At 34.8% G+C, this 21,544-nt stretch overlaps 1 protein-coding gene across 13 annotated transcripts in view; it reads left to right on the forward strand.

Annotated features, from left to right (window-relative positions):
- Window positions 1-21,544, forward strand: part of LOC128240703 (uncharacterized) — a 161,302-nt gene that overhangs the window by 70,213 nt on the left and 69,545 nt on the right. For 9 of the 13 annotated variants that reach the window (XM_052957450.1, XM_052957452.1, XM_052957454.1 and 6 more), the window contains exons 7-20: window positions 19-108; window positions 924-1,090; window positions 1,648-1,800; window positions 2,177-2,242; window positions 5,405-5,428; window positions 7,233-7,808; window positions 7,967-8,545; window positions 8,835-9,020; window positions 10,889-10,915; window positions 11,391-11,574; window positions 12,163-12,358; window positions 12,728-12,905; window positions 13,206-13,289; window positions 13,858-13,917. In XM_052957450.1, the coding sequence (XP_052813410.1) occupies window positions 19-108; window positions 924-1,090; window positions 1,648-1,800; window positions 2,177-2,242; window positions 5,405-5,428; window positions 7,233-7,808; window positions 7,967-8,545; window positions 8,835-9,020; window positions 10,889-10,915; window positions 11,391-11,574; window positions 12,163-12,358; window positions 12,728-12,905; window positions 13,206-13,289; window positions 13,858-13,917 (2,570 nt within the window). Of the gene's footprint in view, window positions 1-18; window positions 109-923; window positions 1,091-1,647; window positions 1,801-2,176; window positions 2,243-5,404; window positions 5,429-7,232; window positions 7,809-7,966; window positions 8,546-8,834; window positions 9,021-10,888; window positions 10,916-11,390; window positions 11,575-12,162; window positions 12,359-12,727; window positions 12,906-13,205; window positions 13,290-13,857; window positions 13,918-19,333; window positions 19,361-20,076; window positions 20,656-21,544 lie in introns of all 13 variants that reach the window. The other 4 variants (XM_052957451.1, XM_052957455.1, XM_052957459.1 and 1 more) reach the window with 4 other exon arrangements.

Raw genomic sequence — 21,544 nt, forward strand, 5'->3', positions numbered from 1 at the left:
GTTGTGTTTCCTTTACAGAAAACGAGGTATACCATTGTTTGACTTCAACAACTATTACTCACAAGAGGAGGTGTTTGGTGGCATAGACCAAATTAACTATAACTACAGGTAATCTATGTGTACCACTTCTGAGTCCAGTCTGTTTGATAGAAAACGAATGATAATGGGTGCACATTCAAATTTGTTTAATTTTGGTAATCAAATAAAGAAGTGGGCTGATCTAACAACTCCATTTCAACTCTTGCTGATTAGTATCGTATAATGGTTCTGTGTACTGACTATATGTATATATATTTACCTATGTGTTCGAATAGTTCATTCTCATTCATCAGAAGTTCGACAATGCTAAATTACCCAGAACATCATCGCTCTGTTGCACGAAATTGGAAAATTATGGTTAATGAAATAAATAATGTCTAACAAAGCCAAACAAATATTAAAAGCAACAATGCAATGTAAACTACTTAGGCAAGTTTTGTAGACAACAACTTACTGTGATCGTTCTATGGATTCCGAACCCAAGATAGCCTAGTGCTCTGATAGCTTCCTTTATCGTAGTAGTATTGTTATACCTGGTACACCCGTATAGCTTTGATGCATTTGAAAGGTAGTTGATGGCCAATTACTATCAAAGAAATACATTGTATATGATTAATTACAGTTTGATATGTTTTATCTGTTTTAATTTATTGTTTTGAACAGAGATTTGATGTAAAAGTACTTATTTGTCATCTTTGGGGCCCGTTATTACCCGTTAAATACCCGTTCATCTTATACCAACATCATTAAGGATTACCAGGCACCATTAGTTCCCATAACTCTACCCCGGGTACCATAAATGACAAAATGCGCAAAGGGTAACCGTTAACATAGCACGCACGTGTATATTATGAATCACAAGATCAAACCTTTAATATTTTCAGATCCAAAACATCAAGTATTGCTTCAGGATTTGACACGGTTAGAACCAGCCTGTTTACAAGAACTGGAGGCGAGCGAGAACCGGCGCCAAATTTGGTCATACTCATCACCGATTCAAATGCCGACACTGATGTTGATCAAACTATTACTGCAGTCGAACGGATGAAAGGTATGTTATTTTTCTTAAACAAAGAACAGGCAAATCTAAATTGGACCGATTGTTCTGAACTTTGAAAAAAAAAGTAAAGTGAGTTATTAACGCCATCGTTGATACTCTTAATTATGAGAAAGGTGATGATGTGATCACATACTTTGATACTAGGAATGATTTATCATTATTGATGTAAAACTTATTGTTCTATTGGTAATAATTATTAAAATGAAATTGAAGTATGCTTCATTTTGCCAAAGAGCGAAATATTGAAGCAATGCATTGTGAGAAATGGTGCGCTACATTGTGGTATTTGCTGGGATTGCGCAATTTAACCACAGGGAGACACCAAATTGTCATCATTTTCAGGGCATCATTTCATCTAGCAAACATTGAATAGGCAGGACAAAGGCTAGATTCCCTGGAAACGGCAGCGCGTAGAAACGAACTTCGCACTTCCTATACACAACTTAAATGCGTTTGATAAAAACAAGGGTATAAATTAGAGAGAAGAAATAATGATTCAGGTCTCCTTTTACGTGTTTAGAATTATGCAGAGTTTCTACTTATTGCAGCTGACGGTGCAGCAGTGTATGTAGTCGGCATTAATGTCACATACCCCGAGGAGTTACTGAGCATCGCCTCCAACCCTAGCTACAACGTTTTGGTCAAGGACGCGTCGGAGCTGGAAGGACACGATGAGCAATTCCATAATGACTTTGTTGCTCGTAAGTTCCGTCCGTTTACATATTTAAAAGGCATCGTGGCTATATACTGCTTCATATTAACTGAGAAAATGTGCGCGTAACAAGAATTTATACTTTGTTTATCATTGTGATAGTATATTTTGTTTTAGTTTTCGAACACTTCGATGGCAACTCAATCTTTAGCAAAAATCGTAAATAACAGTTAGTTGATACTAGACAAAATATGTTAGTAAAGAAAAAACAACTTTTGGCAGTTATTTAGATTTCAACAACATAACATCGTTACTGATAGAGTGATACACATTTATTATCATTAACATCATGTGGTGTGTGATTAATACTAAATCAGTGTTTTGATATAATATAAATACCCATGACACTACTTGTTTGTTCGCAGTTAGAGCCAAGGGATTTCCTGTTGTCATACCAGCTTTGGAGTCGTCAACATCGGGAACATTTGCAGGTTTGTCTCATTTGTACCAAAACTATAGTGTTGTCTCTAATGGGTATGGGTGTAAAGAATGTGACTCAATTTGTGAAAACCAGGCAACATCAGAACACGATGTAAGGCGAAAATCACTTTTCTTCAACAAGCTGATTCTTTAAGAATGGTATTAGGTTTGTTTAAATGTTATTAACTTAATAGTTAATTGGTGGTAAAGATAAATCCAATGTCTCGCTTTAATAAAAAGCTTGTTGGACAAAAAGTATGATTTTCACCTAGTGCTTTGGCCCAAATTCACCAACGTATAGAGACTGTATTTGAGACTCATTCCCAGTATTGCGAAATCTTAAATGTCATAAAATATTTTTAATGCAGTTAATTGTTACAAAAAGTGTAAATAATCGCAGATAAATTGCAATTTTTATCATAATTGCTTTTCTTTTAAGAATAGTACAATAACTGTTTTTGCAGTTTGGTATCTTGAGTCTCCAAATCGAGGTCAAGACTTCAGAAAGTATGCACACTGGTTTTCAAAGATTGTGTCACAGATGTATTTATCTCATGGTTCTTGTACTATCATAGATATAGCCTTCCAGATGTAATCATTCTCCTGTCCTGGTTATGGGTAAACGTTTACAACCATAACAGTTACATTTGTGTTCATATGTATATAGTGCAGGCAAAGATAATGTTTTTACTAAGTAATTTGATTTTCTAACTAGTCATTTTGAAAATAAATCACACAGTCACTCTTAATCTTAATCGCATAAAACAAAAAAGTAGGTTTTAAATGTAGTACGTGAAGCAATGATATGCAAGCATTAAGTACAGAGTGTGGATTTTCTGCAATTCTATTTTCCAGGGGGGAGAATCGAGCTTAACCTTAGCATTCAAACAAGATGGCGGCGCCCATGTAAAAGGTGAGTTTTTCGGCGATTTAAAATTTTGGAAGCCAGTTTAGACACTGGCATATTGTGAAAAACCTGCTAGAGAAAATTCCACACCCATTGGTACTTGGATCTCCATGAAACATGCTGTAGTTTTGTCAAACATTCGGACATCGGCATCGACTCGAGAGGAAAACGAACTAACAGGCACGGCTAAGGTTAGGATCCCTCGATAATATTGGCCTGTTTTGACGATTAGCAACACTATTCATGATTGTTGTGTCAAGTTGGTGCACTTTAAATGTGTATTGATCAAAAGTTATCCGTCTAGAAACCCGTAATGACGTATTTGCTTCAAAATTAGTATTTATGCACAATGCTAAGGAGCAGTGCACGCAAATAAGTGGCTAAGGTTAGGTGCCATTTATTGAGAGAGGCGTTCATCACCTACGGTAATTTTGTTTCGTGTTTGTATCTGTTCTTTCTGAGAGATTAAAGGTTTCCGTAACACTGTGCGACATCATCATTATCCAGATGAGGTATTTTGAAACTGCCAAATCTGATTTCGCTGTGTTTTCATATAGATACAGTTGAGAAAAAAACTACAGTGACGCGATGTTGTGGATGAAAATCGTCTATTTTGTAGTTTTTGGTGTACCTGTTTAAATTTGAGGATGCATTAAAACAAGTAATAAAGAAATATTCATATTCATATTTAATCAATCGTTACCAGAAGCGAAACTGATCGCACTTAATTAGTACTTAAATTGTCAACGGTAGATCGGTCTTGTCAAAAATGTTGACAAAATAGTGTAATGATGATAAAGGTTTAAAGTAGATGAATGATGTTTCCTGTATACTCGTATTTGAAAATAGTGTCTGGCTCGATCAAACATAGTTTAAACGGTTGCAGGCATAGGACGAATACTTTACAGGTTGTTAAATAGGGCCGGTCTAGAACTGTTATGTTTGTTGTGTCACTAAACCCTCGACTTGTGGCATTTACCGATTCTGCCTCCAAGACAAGTTCAGAATCTTATTATCTGGATCCTGCTGTGTCATTTTCTAGACCTAATGACAGCTGTGCGTACGGTAAATTTGTCTCGGGTTGCTAAATAGCGTTAGCCATGCTTGCGTTTACGTACAGCAAGATTGTCTTAAATCACAAATGAAGATCTAAACAATAGAGTATTATCATGTCAGGAGAAACTAGGGTTTAGTGACACAACAAACATAACAGTTCTAGACCGGCCCTATTTAACAACCTGTAAAGTATTCGTCCTATGCCTGCAACCGTTTAAACTATGATTGATCGAGCCAGACACTATTTTCAAATACGAGTATACAGGAAACATCATTCATCTACTTTAAACCTTTATCATCATTACACTATTTTGTCAACATTTTTGACAAGACCGATCTACCGTTGACAATTTAAGTACTAATTAAGTGCGATCAGTTTCGCTTCTGGTAACGATTGATTAAATATGAATATGAATATTTCTTTATTACTTGTTTTAATGCATCCTCAAATTTAAGCAGGTACACCAAAAACTACAAAATAGACGATTTTCATCCACAACATCGCGTCACTGTAGTTTTTTCTCAACTGTATCTATATGAAAACACAGCGAAATCAGATTTGGCAGTTTCAAAATACCTCATCTGGATAATGATGATGTCGCACAGTGTTACGGAAACCTTTAATCTCTCAGAAAGAACAGATACAAACACGAAACAAAATTACCGTAGGTGATGAACGCCTCTCTCAATAAATGGCACCTAACCTTAGCCACTTATTTGCGTGCACTGCTCCTTAGCATTGTGCATAAATACTAATTTTGAAGCAAATACGTCATTACGGGTTTCTAGACGGATAACTTTTGATCAATACACATTTAAAGTGCACCAACTTGACACAACAATCATGAATAGTGTTGCTAATCGTCAAAACAGGCCAATATTATCGAGGGATCCTAACCTTAGCCGTGCCTGTTAGTTCGTTTTCCTCTCGAGTCGATGCCGATGTCCGAATGTTTGACAAAACTACAGCATGTTTCATGGAGATCCAAGTACCAATGGGTGTGGAATTTTCTCTAGCAGGTTTTTCACAATATGCCAGTGTCTAAACTGGCTTCCAAAATTTTAAATCGCCGAAAAACTCACCTTTTACATAGGCGCCGCCATCTTGTTTGAATGCTAAGGTTAAGCTCGATTCTCCCCCCTGTTTTCTTAGAAAGTCCAAGCCACCAATAAATGGCATCAGACTAAATTGATTTGAATGTCATTTCAGACACAACTCCGGTTTCTACCCAAAGTGAGTTGGGCATGTTGAACATTTTACATTTGAACTTATTACTTTGATGGTTTTTTTTTTTGTTTTCAATGTAATATTATCAATTTTCAGTTTCAAAACAGTAACACATTTACGATATATACATTCATGTTTTTCTTGTCAAGAACTTTGTGTTTACTTATTTCATTTTTTATTTGTCAATAAGGAAGAAAAATAATTTAAAAAAGAGGTTACCTTATCGTCCTGATTTCCTTTTGAGGGTCTCATGTAAATCGATTTTTTTCATTTTTTTACAATACATGTTTAAATCTATTTTTTGTTTGAGCATAACAGCAACTTTCGTTTATTTTCAAAGCTTGAATAAGTATTGATATTACAGTCGAACCCCGTTGGCTCGAACTCTCAAGGGAACGGTGAAAAATGCCTCGAGCCTCTGAAAAATCGAGCAAAGCGAAAATGCTTACCTCCAATTTAGAGAAATCGGCCCTTTACATCCAGTTTGAGCCAAAGAGGAATTTGAGCTAAACGAGTTCGATCCAAGGGGTTCCGACTGTATTCGTACACCAAATGAAGTATTTTAAAGATAACCTCTTATATGTAATTCATATTTTTTAAATGTCCATGTGTTGTGTAATTCAAGGTGCCCTGCCATCGTTGACTGTCGATAAGTTCAATTTCGCATGGTAAGAAAACGATCCAATCTATGGATCTAATAAGAGGGATTAAATAACCCATATTTCTCGATAGTTAAATAATGACGTCGCAAGTTTATAACCTCGTAAAATAAGCAAAAACCAAAAAGGTCGCTAAAAAGGAACTCGCGAAAATAAAACAATCTACAGTTCTTGAACATGTCAGGTCACGTTGATTACATGTATATGTAAGCTTTCTGTTTCAGGTATTTTGTATTTTTTTAACCATTAAGTTGCTTTCATGTCACTTCATTGCTTTTCCAATCGTTTTTATCCATATTTGCATGATCCCTACCCTTGTGTGGTCATCTGTTTTATTGTAAATGTTCAATTGTCTACGACGTAATTGTGAAGGCAAACATCTTCCTATAACACATCAAATTGAGAACTAAAAATTGGAACTTAATAATTCTCTAAAGTTCCGGATAATGTGTATACACATATACATGCGCTGTGTGTAAGTATTCATATACCATAAGCATAAACTATTTACTACCTGCTTTCAAAAATTATTTGACGAGAAAGAGACTTCTTCACTTCCCTCGTACAAATATCATGCAGCTGTCTATTCAAAACTGAAAAACGCTGTCTAAAAAATCGGAACTCTCTCTTCAACCTCGAATGCTCTCCTCATACATGGAATGCTCTCTACAAGCCTCATATGCTCTCCCCAACATGGGACGCTGGAATGCCCTCTCAAAGCTTGGAACACCCTGTCCGCACAAAGAACTCTTTCTCCAAACATCGAATGCTCACCCCGATCATGGAACGCTGGAATGCCCTCTCAAAGCATGGAACGGCCTCTCCGCACTAAGAACGCTCTCTCCAAACCTCGAACGCTCTCTTCAAATATTAAACGTTTTCTTCAAATCTGGGACGACCGCATCAAACCTTGAACGCTCTATCCAAACTCCAGCGCTCTCTCAAAACCTGGAACACCATCTCAAAAAGTGGAACGCTCTCTCTTAACCTGCAACGTTTTCCCCAAGCCTGCAACGCCCTATATAAACCTGGAACGTTCTGTCAAAACCTCGATCGCTCTTCTCTTGCTTAACGCGAAATCACGTTCATTTTGCATCAAGTTAGGATCAAAGTCTATACGTCGAATCCGTTTAATATGAAAGCTATTTCAGATAGCGATGAGGCGGAGATTGTATTTCTGGTTCATGCATCCAAAAAGACTACAACAAAAGACTTTAAAAACAATCTTATACAATATATAATAGGCATTATTCAAAGAGCAGACACAACAAAAAACAAATTTGGGGTAGTGATGTATGGCGACTCCCCGGAGGTTGTTCTTAAATTGACATCCTTTCCTAAAGCAAAACTTGTAAAGAAGGCTTTGAAAAAGATTAAACCAAACAAGCGAAGCAAAAGAGCGGATCTTTTGAAGGCGCTATCCTTCGTTCGCGAGCAAGTGTTTAATGGTGACGATCCGAATTTACCAAATGGAATAGTTCTCATAAGAGACCAGAAATCTAAACGAGTTGATGACAATCATTTAGGAACGGAGCTCAGCTTGCTTGAAGCCAGTGGAACAAATTTATTCCAAATAGGAATTGGTCAGCAAGTCGAAAATGATAAGGAATCGGAATTGGTTACCAACACCTTTGGAGATGACTCTGTTACAAACGTTGGAAGCTACGGAGAGCTCTCCAACTCGCCTGAAGTTGTAAAATTGCTGAGCAGAAAAATAAGATCCTTCCGTGAGTGTGAAAAACACATATTGAATACTCATTTAACTCACTATTACTCATTTCTTACTTTCATACTAATAACACGTTCACATACATTCTAGTCAAATCATAATTGGTCATTTTAATATATCTTTATACCAATGTCATTAAGAATGATTTCATTGCAGATCAGGAGGAAATTGATCTAATAATTGCCGTCCATACGCAACATAACACAGCTCTGAAAAATGTGAAGAAACACATTCAAGTTCTTCTTAAGGATATTTTGTCAGCTGTCGATATCAATTCCGGAGCTGTACAAGTTTCAATTGTAACATTCGGAGCAAAAACTAAAGTTCACTTTCCTTTAAATGCATTTAACAAGGACAAGAAACTTATGAAAGCTTTTAAGAAAATTAAACGAAAGGAATACCGTTCGAAAGGCTCTGACTTGATGACATTATTGACCACACTCGAGTCTGACGTGTTAACACCACACTCCGGGGATAGGCAAGGTGTAGAAAACCTAATACTTGTAATAACAGATAGTGCGTCAAGTTCAGATCTCAACATGCTTAAACAGAAGGCAGAAGAGATGAAAAAAGGTAACACAATCTTCGCAATAGGCGTCGATAGTGCGAATGAAGATGAACTCAAAGCATTAGCAAGCAGTCCAGAGAATGAATTCTTTTATAATGGAAAGAAATATGACGATCTTACGAAATCTCCCGAACTACGAGAACAGATGATACGGAATGTTAAAATATGTAAGTTTATTAAGCGATACAGAAACAAAATCATTTTTATTACACATCCTTATTTATTTAAATGTTTTATTGACAACTATTTTCGGTATACTTTTCAATTTATTTATTTGTAATTTGTTTCAAAATGTCTTATATCTTGTTTATTGAAAATGTTTTAGTTGTGTTTATTATTATATTCTCCTTTCGTTTAAGTTGTTTAAAATATGTTTATTTAACGACAATTATTTCCTTTCGAATATATTTATTTGTTTTGTTCGAACTTGGTTAAAACTATGATTCTTACACAAAGTTGAAAGCCTAACAGTTCCTGCAACTACGAAACCTAAAAAAACAACGCCAAAACCTAAAGTAACGAAGGCAGACACAACAACAACTACTCCCTCTTTTACAACGACCACGCGATCAATCGAAATTGAAACCACAAGGATGACAACAAGACAACGCCTGTTTACAACAACGACAACACCTGTTGGTCGTAAGTCGGAATGTCTATTGCTGTTCTTGGCAATCTGGTTTGGATGCAGTCAGTTAGAAGTTTTCCCAAGTGTTTGCTAATGCATCATTTCAATTAATTACGCCTACATTTTCACAATTTGCATACATGTGTAGATCCACGCACATATATGTCAGTGCGCACATGTGTGTGGATACGAGATACCACACATGATTCATACAAAAGTTTTTTTAGCATAAACACGTGTATATACCAAACATATAGCATGATGGATCCTTTAACCGAAATACTCAGTACCTTGTTTCGTTTATGTTACTTGAATGTCTTGTGTATTCCTTGTTCTGTATACTCGTTTAGTTAGTGTTCTGTGCTGTATTGTACATGTTATTTGAATTTCTTGTTTGGTGCATGAACTTGCAATGTTGTTGCCAATTTTATTTTTCTCTTAAACCTATGATTTTCATTGTATAAACCAGATTAGATCAATGCAGCCCTTTGTATAAAACTACCTTTTGGCATGTTTGCACAAAGATGCAATTTGATTCGTCATTAATAATTATTGGATAAATATTGACCAATTAATACATACTCTTTGCTGATTCTACCCAAACTAAAAACTTAACAAGTTTCTCGAATGGTTCCAGCAGCCAACTGTATCAAAATTTGACGAGTTGTCCACATGTCACTTTTTGGTTAGTTTTCACATGCAAATGATATCTGATTGGTTGATATCAATTATTGCATATTATTGACCAATCAATACATATAATGGTCAATTTTGACCCCCCAAAAAGTCTTAAACAGTTTTATACAACTGGCTGCCTGTTTTTATATACTCGTAGAATGATGAATTATATGCCCACACTTCAATGATTAATTATTGTCCCCAATTATATTTTACTGATTAATTACCACTAGAAATCTACAGTCAATTTTCTAAGTACTTTTTTCTCACCTATGTTTGCTAGACATGACGATATTCGTGCATATGTTTGTTCTGTGAATGTTATGAATGTTGTGAATGTAAGCCGTATATCTGTTCTGTGGTAGTCTTTACCTTTAAGACATCTAGTAATTTTAAATGTTTATAAAATGTTTGATCCCATTTCCTTTTGTCTATTAAATATTTACGAATGATTCTTATGTATCAATGTTTAAGATATTTTAAAATTTACTATTTTTTCATTATTTTTAACATAAAAAAATGATTCACAATTGGATTTAAGAGATTGTTATTGATGTTTATGACTGTAGTGTGAATAAGTATATGTATATGTTTCCATTTTTAATCTTGATCATTTAACGTTGCTAAATAGTAAAATATTACATTGGGCCGATTGTTCAGAACTTTGTCCTATGTTAATATATGATTAAAACATTGTTGTTAACTTTTAAACGTGGTGGTAAATTGATGATGTGCTCACATGTTTAAACATAAGGAGTACAGATGAAACAACTGTATCAAGTCTTCATAGAAAAAAGCCTTTAGTTTCCTGAGCAGTAACCATCTGGCCCCAATTTCTCGAAACTTCTTAAGCTTAACAGGCTTAAGTACCTCATTTCAATTATCCTAAATACATACTTAAATTTGATTTTGAAAATTGCAAAATGGTTTATTGTGATTATCATAAAGATAATTCCTAGCTTAAGTAAAAAAACTCTGAAAGAAGTCAATATTACGCAATTTATTGAAAACCAAAAATAATGAGATAAACTTAATCCTGTTGTAAGGGACTTAAGAAGTTTCGAGAATTTGGGGCCAGAGCATTAATCATTTGAACGTTAACAAGGACCTTAACAGCGTTGTTAATTTTAACAATGTTTTGAATGATTGGCCAACGCCTTGCCATACTTAACTATCATACCTGATATATTATCTTGTTTTTCAGCTTCAAGATTCTACGTTCCACTATCAGGTAAGTTAGTGGCTAAGTGTTTTTTATTCAATTCTACTTTTGATGTTCAAGCAAACCAAAGAAAAGAAAGGCATACATTGAGACGGACAATTTAAAAAGAAATCAAATTAAACGCATTTATAATAAAAGTATGGCAAATAATATAAAAGTTTATATTGATTTACTCAACTATTAATTGTAAGAGTTTAAGTAAATGTTCGTCTGAAAGTGGCAATATCTTTTCTACATTTTTGTGTTATAATTTGTTTTGTCAGAATCGGACAGATACGCAAATACAGACCCTTGTTCAACGTTTTTGATTCAATAGAATTTAAGGGGCTGGTGAAAAAGAGGGGGTGGTCGGGGATGAAAATCCAGTAATCAATTCAAAATCGCCTTATGTTCCTTGATGTGTGTATATTATCATTGATGCAAAATATATATACTCTGTACTTAATTTGATTTCCATGAACGGTTTTCTTCTTCTCTGTTGCAGTAAGTGAAGTAGCTGATATTGTGCTTCTTGTTCATCTATCTCCAAGAATCACGGAAATGGAGTTTATAACAGTCCAGGAATTTCTTAAAAGCTTAGTGTCCAGAGCTGATATTGCAAATGGGAAAGCGCAGATTGGCCTTGTCTTCTACGGTGCGGATCCGGAAATCATATTCCATATTAACCAGTACGTTCCGCTGATTTAAATTTTGTTGTAATCATATAAACCTCGAAAATTAGAAATATGTTTAATATTAATTATGACGTCAGTGGGAGATATGACCATTTAGTTTTATCTGACTAAAAACAGAATGTTGGCGCCCCTGTGGTGAAACGCTTTACAGTAAAAATATCTTTTTTAACATAGAATTTATTTGATAGTTCATGGTATTCACAAAGCCTTCAATTTATCAAATAATCGTAATACCAATTCCTGCTTGTAACGACAGTAATATCTCGATGAAAATATAAGATTATTATAAACAAATATTGATTAACTATTTATCTCTTTCGAAACCACCAATATGTACATGTACAATGAAACGAATACATTTTGTATCGTTAGGTATTACGATAAAATTTTCGGAATATACACGCGTTATTATAAGAACAATAACTCGTGTTCTCTTTAGCACAAACTGCGATTTAGGTGTGCAGTTGGGCGGGTAGTCCACACTCTGTACAAATTGGAAAGTATTCTCAATTTAAGTCCATTTAAGGACTGGAAGTAATACCAAGGTTGAATTAAAACGTTTATCACTGCTGGCTTTTTCAGATACAATGACATAGCGCTTATGCAGAAATCTATTGACGGGATGCGCGCCGACCTTAGAAGCTACACGTCTGATGCCTCGACAGCTATTGCCTCTGCAAAACAAATGCTGAGCCCGTATTTCAATCGACGAGATGACGTACCGGCGGCCATGATCTTCATAGCGGATGATCCTGCTAATACCAATTTTGATGTGATGGTGGGTGTATACTTTTAAGTTATATATTAGTATTACTTGTGTATATGTGAGTGGTATGGTATCTAGTTTGCATTATGTTATAAGTTACGGCGTAAGTAGGTGACCCGATATGGGATATAACTGGCAAAGAAAACCATATCGTGTTAGAGCAAAGATGGGGTCACCTACTACTAACCCAGAAACGTATATATCACGTCGACGACCTGTTAACATTGGTCAACTTATGAGAATTGTTCTATTGTTTCATTGGAATCAGATAAAAGACGCCATTTAGGTGCAATATTAGATACTGACCCAGTATTGAAAAAATGGAGTCCCTTCAATCACATGTCATTGTGCGTGAGTGTATTTGTTTATCTCCAACTTCAGAGAGATGAAAGAGATCGAGCAATAGAAGATGAAATACGAATTCTAACAGTAGGAATTGGTGTGTCGGACAAGTCTAAACTAGAATCACTGGCATCAGATCCTGACTTTATAATGAATTATGACAATGTATGGATGTTAAACGACGCTGAAAACGACCTTACAGAAAAGATCTTTGCATGTGAGGTTCAGTTTTCTACTCTTTCTCATAAAAGCAAACTTCTTAAACTGAATTAATGTTGCAATCTCAAAGGTATTGACATTAAACACACGTCATCGCGTTTCGTAAACAACAGTTGTTGCCTATTTCACCCAAGATGAAATTAGCTACAAAGTGTATTTGATTGCAATCATTATACGTAATACAATTCGTACGTGAATATGGCGTTGTCATAAAAATCGTATTGTATCCTGCATGGTGATTATTATGTAATTTGTTGCAATATTACACATGTCTATACAGCCTATTAATATTATCTAGTTCAAAACGACGGCGTCACTGAAGATAAATTATTTGAAGAAACTACATTAGCAGCTAAAACCACTACTCCAGCTGATACGACAGGTGCGTTGGTATTTCATGTGTATACTTAAGACAAATAGGGGCGTCTAAGCAATGGACGTTTGACAAATTATCCACTAAAAGCCGCACCCCCCCCACCACACATACTAAAAATAATAGAAAAAATGAATAAATTAATAAACACAACAGTACAAGCAAAGAATAAGGTATGATTAATGCACCAAAAACCCAAGACTAATATTAGCATCTTTCTTCAAAATCCTTGTCTTTATAATTCGGTTTCGAGGGATATTGGGGGATGGGGGACTCTGAGTTGCGCTCCAAAGATGCGTCAACTTAACGTCAAATCCTGAACCAACCCTGCGTGCGATACGTCCGATATTACCATAGCCCCTGGGTGCTTGCTTGTTTACATTGGCTGTGACCCTTGGTGACCCATGCGAAAACTCTTATTGAAGTCACTTGATTCCTCACTTTGCTTTCGTTCGTTCAGTGTCGTTAAGACCCTTACCGTGTGCTTCTAAAAAGTGTTTATATCTGAATCCCTGTGATTTTCATTGTTTCAACATAAGATAATGTTTTTTTAAATTTGTTTATATTTTTATTTCAGTGTCTGAAGGAATTATAACCAAATCAGACGGCATCGTACTCGAGCTGCCTTCTAGTCTAGGTAAGTTTTGATCACGTAATTTGTCTACTTTATTACATGTTTACACACGAGGTTATAACGTTTATTACAGGCCTTTGCAACACATTTGTTTTAATATTTTTACAATGAATAATATATATATTAATATAATATTGCAGCGTTGTGCATGTGTTGTTTTTTTCTCTGTTCTCTTCTAGGATATGTTAACAGTTAGTTTATACTACAATGAATATATGTAATTAATAAGTATATTTAGAATCAATATGTCATCGCTAGAACACAATTGATTTAAAAGTAATTATGTTTAATTGCTCGTACTTGGTACAATTATCTATCAGTTAGTTCATTGTACAATTTGTATATGTTATTAATTAGTACATGGTACATTCAATATCTGTTATATGTTTGTTCGTGATCAAACTGGCATCTGTTATCAGTAAGTCCATGAAACAAATTATATATGTGATTTGTAAGTTCATGGTATAATATTAAATGCTTTTAATTAGAACATGGTTCAATTAATACGTGTTATCTGTTAGTACATGGTACACCGAATGTGTGTTATTTGTTAGTCTTTGGTACAATTAACATAATATTCGATGTGTTTTTGTATTCATGAATAAAAATGAATGAACAAGAACGTTGGTTTTTATGCTGTTTTATTACATCAATGGCTTCAAACATATGTCTACATTTAAAGATGTAGAATGACTTTCATGGTATTTTGTCTAAACGTGGGTACGAATCGATGGATAAGACTGTACCTTTGAGAGGTCGTTTTATTTGGGTTCAAACTATCGCGATCGACATCATCGTTTTTATCTGCATTTTCATTCCCTTCATTGGCTTCAAATTCAGCACTAATACTCACGCTTTTCATACATTCTGATCACCATAATAATATTCTAAATGGTGTCTAAGGCACCAAATCCAGGTGTCTAGGGCACCCAATACAATTATATTTATTTGTTTGAGCAAAATTCATATAAATTGTGTGTTGTGTATACATGAATTATGCTGTTGTATAATTGAAATGCCACATTTTCAGCAATTAACTTTAGGCGAGATCGGTATCTTTACCAGAACTACTTTGAATCAGGTAAGATTCACCTGAGCACTGAGCCTCACCTTGATATATACAAATGGTTTACGGAAATGTCACATTATCACGGGTGGTACACATGTTTCATAGTGTGACGGTCGCACATTTAGGATCTCCTTATTGACAAGAGGATAATTATTTATCCAGTTGTTATGTTAATATGCAAACCTTTTAAATGTTATCATGAATTTGCCATGTTTATTATTATCCTCAGTTCTCGAGTTATCGCTTGTTCGAGTTATCACAGTTTTACTCAGCAAAATCGATTTAGTTTCATTGTTGATGATGTCTTTGGTGGTGGAATTGTTGTAATTGGTTGATTTCTGTTCTTTTCAGACTGTATTAGATATGAAACAAACTTTAAATTACTAATATCTTATTATTTTCAGCGTGTTCAAAAATACAGATAGACCTTATATTTCTTCTCGACTCATCTTCTAGTATGGGCCGCTCAGACTTTCAAAACATGAAAAACTTTCTTAAATATATCGTAAGCCAAATTGATATAACTGGAGGAACAAGCCGTATTGGTGCATATACTTTCAATACTAGAGCTAAATCTGAATTCCACTTGAACGATTATACTACAAACGAAGCTGTATTGGACGCTATTGATGACATACCTCAGAATTATGGCAACACAAACACTGCTGCAGCCTTAAGAGCACTACGAGAGGGTTTCACTGAAGAAAACGGAGATAGACCGAATATCAGAAATGTCGGGGTACTTATAACTGATGGACAAGCAAATATGGAGACGCGGAGAACTGTACCCGAAGCCATCCTAACTAAAGAGGATAACATATTTATATATGCCTTTGGGGTGAAACTGAGGGAATATAGCGACTTCAAACAGATCCCTTCGCCACCTGTTGCCAGAAACGCCATATTTCTCCAAACATTTGAAGATCTTGCTTCATATGGTTCTCAGTTTATGGAACAACTATGCGCAGGTAAAAATGGGCTCAAATAAGTCCAAAACGCTGTACTGAAACTCCAGGAACGAGGCTATAGAATATAGGAAATATCAAACCATTTGGATGCAATTAATTAACTTTCGTTTAGGTAGAAGTCAATATGACATGAATGTCTTGATTAATGAATGGATTTTTCTAGCACACCGGATAGGCATTTCCGGTAAATTCAGCCGTGCTGGAAAACTCCATCTGGCATCCCCCCATGCCAGATGAGTCACGCGCTGTGACGCAATACTTTCAATTTCTTTTATTAAACACTTAATGTAACCATAGTAACGAGATTTCAATAGATGAGTTTCATTAACATTAACTATACAAAAATATTCCTTAAAGACAAAACAAAATAACCCTTAAAAGACGTGATGGCGAAGTAACTTATTGACGTATGCAATAAATACAAATTACTGTGCGTCATGACGTCAGTAAACATCATCGCACGCGCTTTTTGTGAATGTACAAAACGCGCTTTCTTACGTACTTTCTTAACATAGGAATGTAATTTAAGGTATGCTAGAAAAAATATCTAGCATGTGTTTCCGTTCCGGATAAAAAAAAACCGACCCTCAGGCACGCTGCGTAGCCGGTAACTGGGCAAGCCTCGTTACCTGGCAACGCAGGTGCCCTCGGGTCGGATTTTCCTATCCGGAACAGGAACACATGACATATATTATTAATATCATACATGACGTCGCGATCATGATATAACGTCATCAAATATTTTAACATTTGAATGGTGTATATTGTAATATTTTTTATTTAAAACAAATGTTCACTCTATATACCGGTTAATGTATATAGCTCTTAAGATCATCAAATTAGTATTTATGCTATAGACAGAATATCACATTCGTGTGCATTCAGTACGAACTTTGATCAATTTAAAGTAAAGTATATTATTTCCTTTATAAAAAATGTACGAACGAAAAAAAGATTGGGTTTATTTAGATACCAGACAAAGCCTTTGTCATGGGCTGTATTTATTTTCAATTTTGGGTTTAAATTAGAAGTATCATTATTATTTAAGATTGCCCTCCGCCAGTTCTTGATGTCGTATTTATTGTGGATTCTTCGACTAGCGTCGGCTTCGCAAACTTCAAGAAAATGTTGAATTTCGTAAAACTCCTGCTTGAAGATGCAACCATTGATCAATCTGTTGTTCGTGTTGGCCTCATGACGTTCAACACTAATCCCAAAGTAAGATTCCACTTAAATGAAATTGAGAATAGGGTCAAACTCATCAACGAAATTGAAAAGGTACCATATGAATATGGCAACACTAACACCGCTGATGCTCTGAAAACGATGAGAACAGAAATGTTCACAGAACAAAACGGTGATCGCAAAAATGTGAAGAACTTAGCTGTTATAATAACGGATGGAATATCAAATATGAACAACCTTATGGTACCAGTCGAGGCTGAAACTGCAAGAGATGGTGGAATTCAGATAATGGCTATTGGGATTCAGTTACAGAATTTAAATGAGTTGGATAGTATTGCTAGCCGTCCTCTGTCGGACAATAGATTTGCTGTTGACGATTTTAGTAAACTAACTGACGTAAGAACAGGACTGTTTCCGAAGAATTGTATAGGTATTTGAGCACATAGGTTCAATGCAGAAATGTACACAATCAATGGTTTATATTCACACTCCTATTTTGCTTGCTTAGATGAAAGCATATTCTTAAAAGCGCATTGCAATTAGCGCATTATGTTAAGAATACCTCCTAATACATTGACGTTTGTGTTTGGTCTTTATTGTTGTTAAATGTATGTGAGTCGATGAAAAAAATGACTTCATTGACGATGTCGCTGTTCAAACAGCCGAATTTATACTAAGCTCAATTCTCTTGGATTCGTTATTTATTTATTGGTGTACTTGGACTATCCCTAAATCATTTTCCTAATACTGAGCATTAATAATCATACGGAATATTAAACTGTAAAATTCGGTATGTGCTCGGATAATCGTGAAGTCATTTGGACTGCAATAATCGTGTACAGACCAAATGTTTTGTATAAAAAATGAGACGAAATACTAAAACATTCAGTTTTTCTATGTTCACCATGTGATTTGTTCGTTTACCTCACAGACAGTGTCTATTATATGCATCGTCATTGGTGTATCTTCATATCAAAAACACTTTGCTCACTACACAGGTACACTTTTAACAATGCAAAACATACACACACACATTGAACAATTGGTTCGGCCGTTCATCTGTGTATTATGCTATTTGTTATTTGTTTTGATTGTGATGTTTATATATCACTCAATGGAATGCTTTCTTTGTTCACCGCTACAACATGCAACATGCCTTTTCAGAACCCCTTGGAAACCGGTCTAACCATTTCACGAAATGTAGACACAAACACCTGGCTATGGTTGTTTTATAGTCGAAAAATAGTTAACATTGAAGAAAAAAATAGATATTTTTATTCTAGATTATTCTAGACTCAGTTAAAAAATTAGTTCTTACCGTACATGCCTTTGGTATGCACTTGTATAATAATTTAAGTGTTTTCGTAAATTATATTGTCAGTAATGTAAGTAATCACAACACTTTTCGCTATATATATTTATAGTTTGGAATTGTGTTATATTTAGTTTTCGAATATTTATGATCTGTTTTGACAGGAAGTGATTCACCAGTTGGTCTTATAGCAGCACCAGCAAATGGTAGTTATTATTTTCGTGTGTAAATAGTGATAGTGTGTATCAGCCGTGTTTCACAGTATTTTAATTTTATTTAGAAGTTGTTGTTTTTATTTTCAAATTGTATTTGAGTAATGGAAGGAGTGAAAAGCACACAGCGGTTAATACAGAAAGCAAACAACAATATGCGTATAGTGGCTCACATTCTAGTCAACGCTTGAAGCTATTCTTGTTAAACTAAAAATGATTGCAAATCATTGAATATACATGAATGGTTGTGTGGGTGGGAAATCTCTATATCCATTTTTTTGCTTTGGATTGTTGTTTGTCATTTTTGTGATTGTACAGGGACTCCTTACCAAATGTCGATTTTAGACAGCTTTTACTCGGATCAACTCCTTTAAATCGGTTTAATGAGTTGAATTAACAGTATGCAAAGGAGGATAAAACACGTCATTTTATTTGCATGCAAACTGTTCGTATATATGTGTATTCATTTAATAATCTTGTGGGTATCTTATGTACATGAAATATTAATAACGATTACTCCATAGCCTCCGTTTTTAAATTTACTAATATGCTTTAACATTAGAAAGAATTTCATAACTCATATGCCATATAGGAAAATATATATTTATATTATTTGTGTGTAGGTATTTCTTAGCTTGATTATTTATGCTATTTTATTATGTTTTTTTTTCAGTATTGGATGCTAGGTCGAATAGTGCATGTAAGTTTAAGTTTTGAAATAATATTTTAAATTAATTGTTGTATAAGTATTTATTAAGTTGCATTTCGTTTCATTATCTACGTAATATTTTTATGATTATGTTATTGTTCCTTAGTTTTTAATTGATTTATGTGCAAGAGTTATGTGGATGCTGTTTGCGTCAAATAGACCAAAACGTATGGTAGACATTTGGTCGTACAAGGTATGTATAATTGTATTTGTGTCTTGCTTATTGGTGCAGAATATATTACAGCCACTGTTAAAATGTTTGAATTTGATCTAATCAATAAGAGATAAAAGGTTGTTCATACAGACAACTTTGACACAAAGGGGAATAACTGACATGATGATTCAGCCAATGGGAAGCAACTGAATTAACTAAACTTTCAATATTTCAAAAGATGGTTTCTGCAAGGATAGTTATAATCTTATTGTTATACTGACTAAGTTTTGTTTATATGCTTGGTTGTATGGGTTTGGAATTGTGTTTAAAGATCTAACTTCGAGATATGTCCGTTTTTGTCTTTTTTCTGTTGTTTGATATTTCTGTGTATCTGGTCTTGAATGAGTTTGACAAAGGTGTTTTTCTTTCGTTTGGGTAGTTCAAACACGTTAGTTCTGGTGTCATCTTTAAGTATCATCAAAGATGAAACAAACAGTTAAGCACATGCATGGTTATAACGGTATTGCATTAATGATTTTATAATTACTTGCAGACGTGAATAAACTATGTGGTATAGCTCAGTTTGACATGGTGATCGTATTGGATTCCTCTACTAGTGTCCAACCAAGAAATTGGAAAACAATGCTTCAAGCTACTCAGAATTTCGTTCGGGGATTAGACATTGACAATGGACATGTTCGTATTGGAATTGTTGTTTTCAGCAACGACGCAAGATCTGTGTTTTATTTAAACACGTATACAATCCAAAATGATATTATCAACGCCATTTCAAGTATAAACTATACTTATGGCCAAACTAATTTAGCAGATGCTTTGAAACTTACGCGCAATGAAATGTTTACTGAATTACAAGGAGATAGACCCGACATCCCAAATATTGCTGTTATTGTCACCGACGGTAAATCGACAATTAATAGTAATAGAACAATTCCTGAAGCAATGGAAACACGCCGGAATGGAATCCAAATATATGCCATTGGAATAGGAATAACTGATATCGATACGGAAGAATTGGATGAAATAACTGGCTCAGAGCAAAACAGATATTTCATTGACGACTTCGATGAATTGGAGCAAAAGATGGAATCGATATATAAGACCCTTTGTCCGGGTATACCTCACTTAATGCTGCATGGTGTACATATTTTATCAGCCTTGAACTAAAACGAAAACCATTACATTAACTATCTCTATAACTAAACCTCGACAAGCATTATATATTTATCCTCATCACCTTATAGTTTGTGATTGTCAGGCTCTCCAATTAAGTGATACATTTATTAGCTTAACTGTACTAATGACCCAACATTTGTCAAACAATGAGAGCCACCATTATCCTATTTAACACAAAGGAAAACCATGATGTCACTTTTCCCACCTGTGTTATTTTAACTTAACGACTAATATCTGCTTGTCATGGTTCAGTTACTGTTCTATCCACACTAAGAAAAGACAAATTCGGCGTTCATATTTAGCTTCTATGAAATGTATTCCTATTCTATCAAATCAACAAATGACACCGAAAGATGTATGGTTGACATAAATATGTGCACATATATGTGTTGTAAGCTTCGCTTCATCATACGGAAAGGCAAATCGAACTAGCACACACGTATGGGATAGTTAAAGCACAGTTTTCGACTCACCCTGCGGATTTGCACGATGCATGAAACAGTCAGAATTAAGCATAGAAAATCTCCAGCGATAAAAGCGATACATATAAAGAACAATGCAAATTGCAAGTCACAACGACTTACTTCTGGTCTATATTACATCTATGCGTTCATAAAAAATAATTCATTTTAGGGAAGGTTATACTAGTATAAGGCTTAATTTAAAGCAAAAGTAATTGCCTATCTCTTATCTAGGTGTAAAAAAAGCTGTACTCTCACAGATTGAACGTTTTGACCACCTTTTTTTATTTTTTGTCTTGGAACGAGCCAGTTTTTGCGAAAATCTATGGACACCAGTTATATAAGACTGTTGACAAAATATTGGAT

The sequence above is a fragment of the Mya arenaria genome, chromosome 7, assembly GCF_026914265.1.
Source record: "Mya arenaria isolate MELC-2E11 chromosome 7, ASM2691426v1".
In the NCBI taxonomy this organism is placed as follows: domain Eukaryota; kingdom Metazoa; phylum Mollusca; class Bivalvia; order Myida; family Myidae; genus Mya; species Mya arenaria.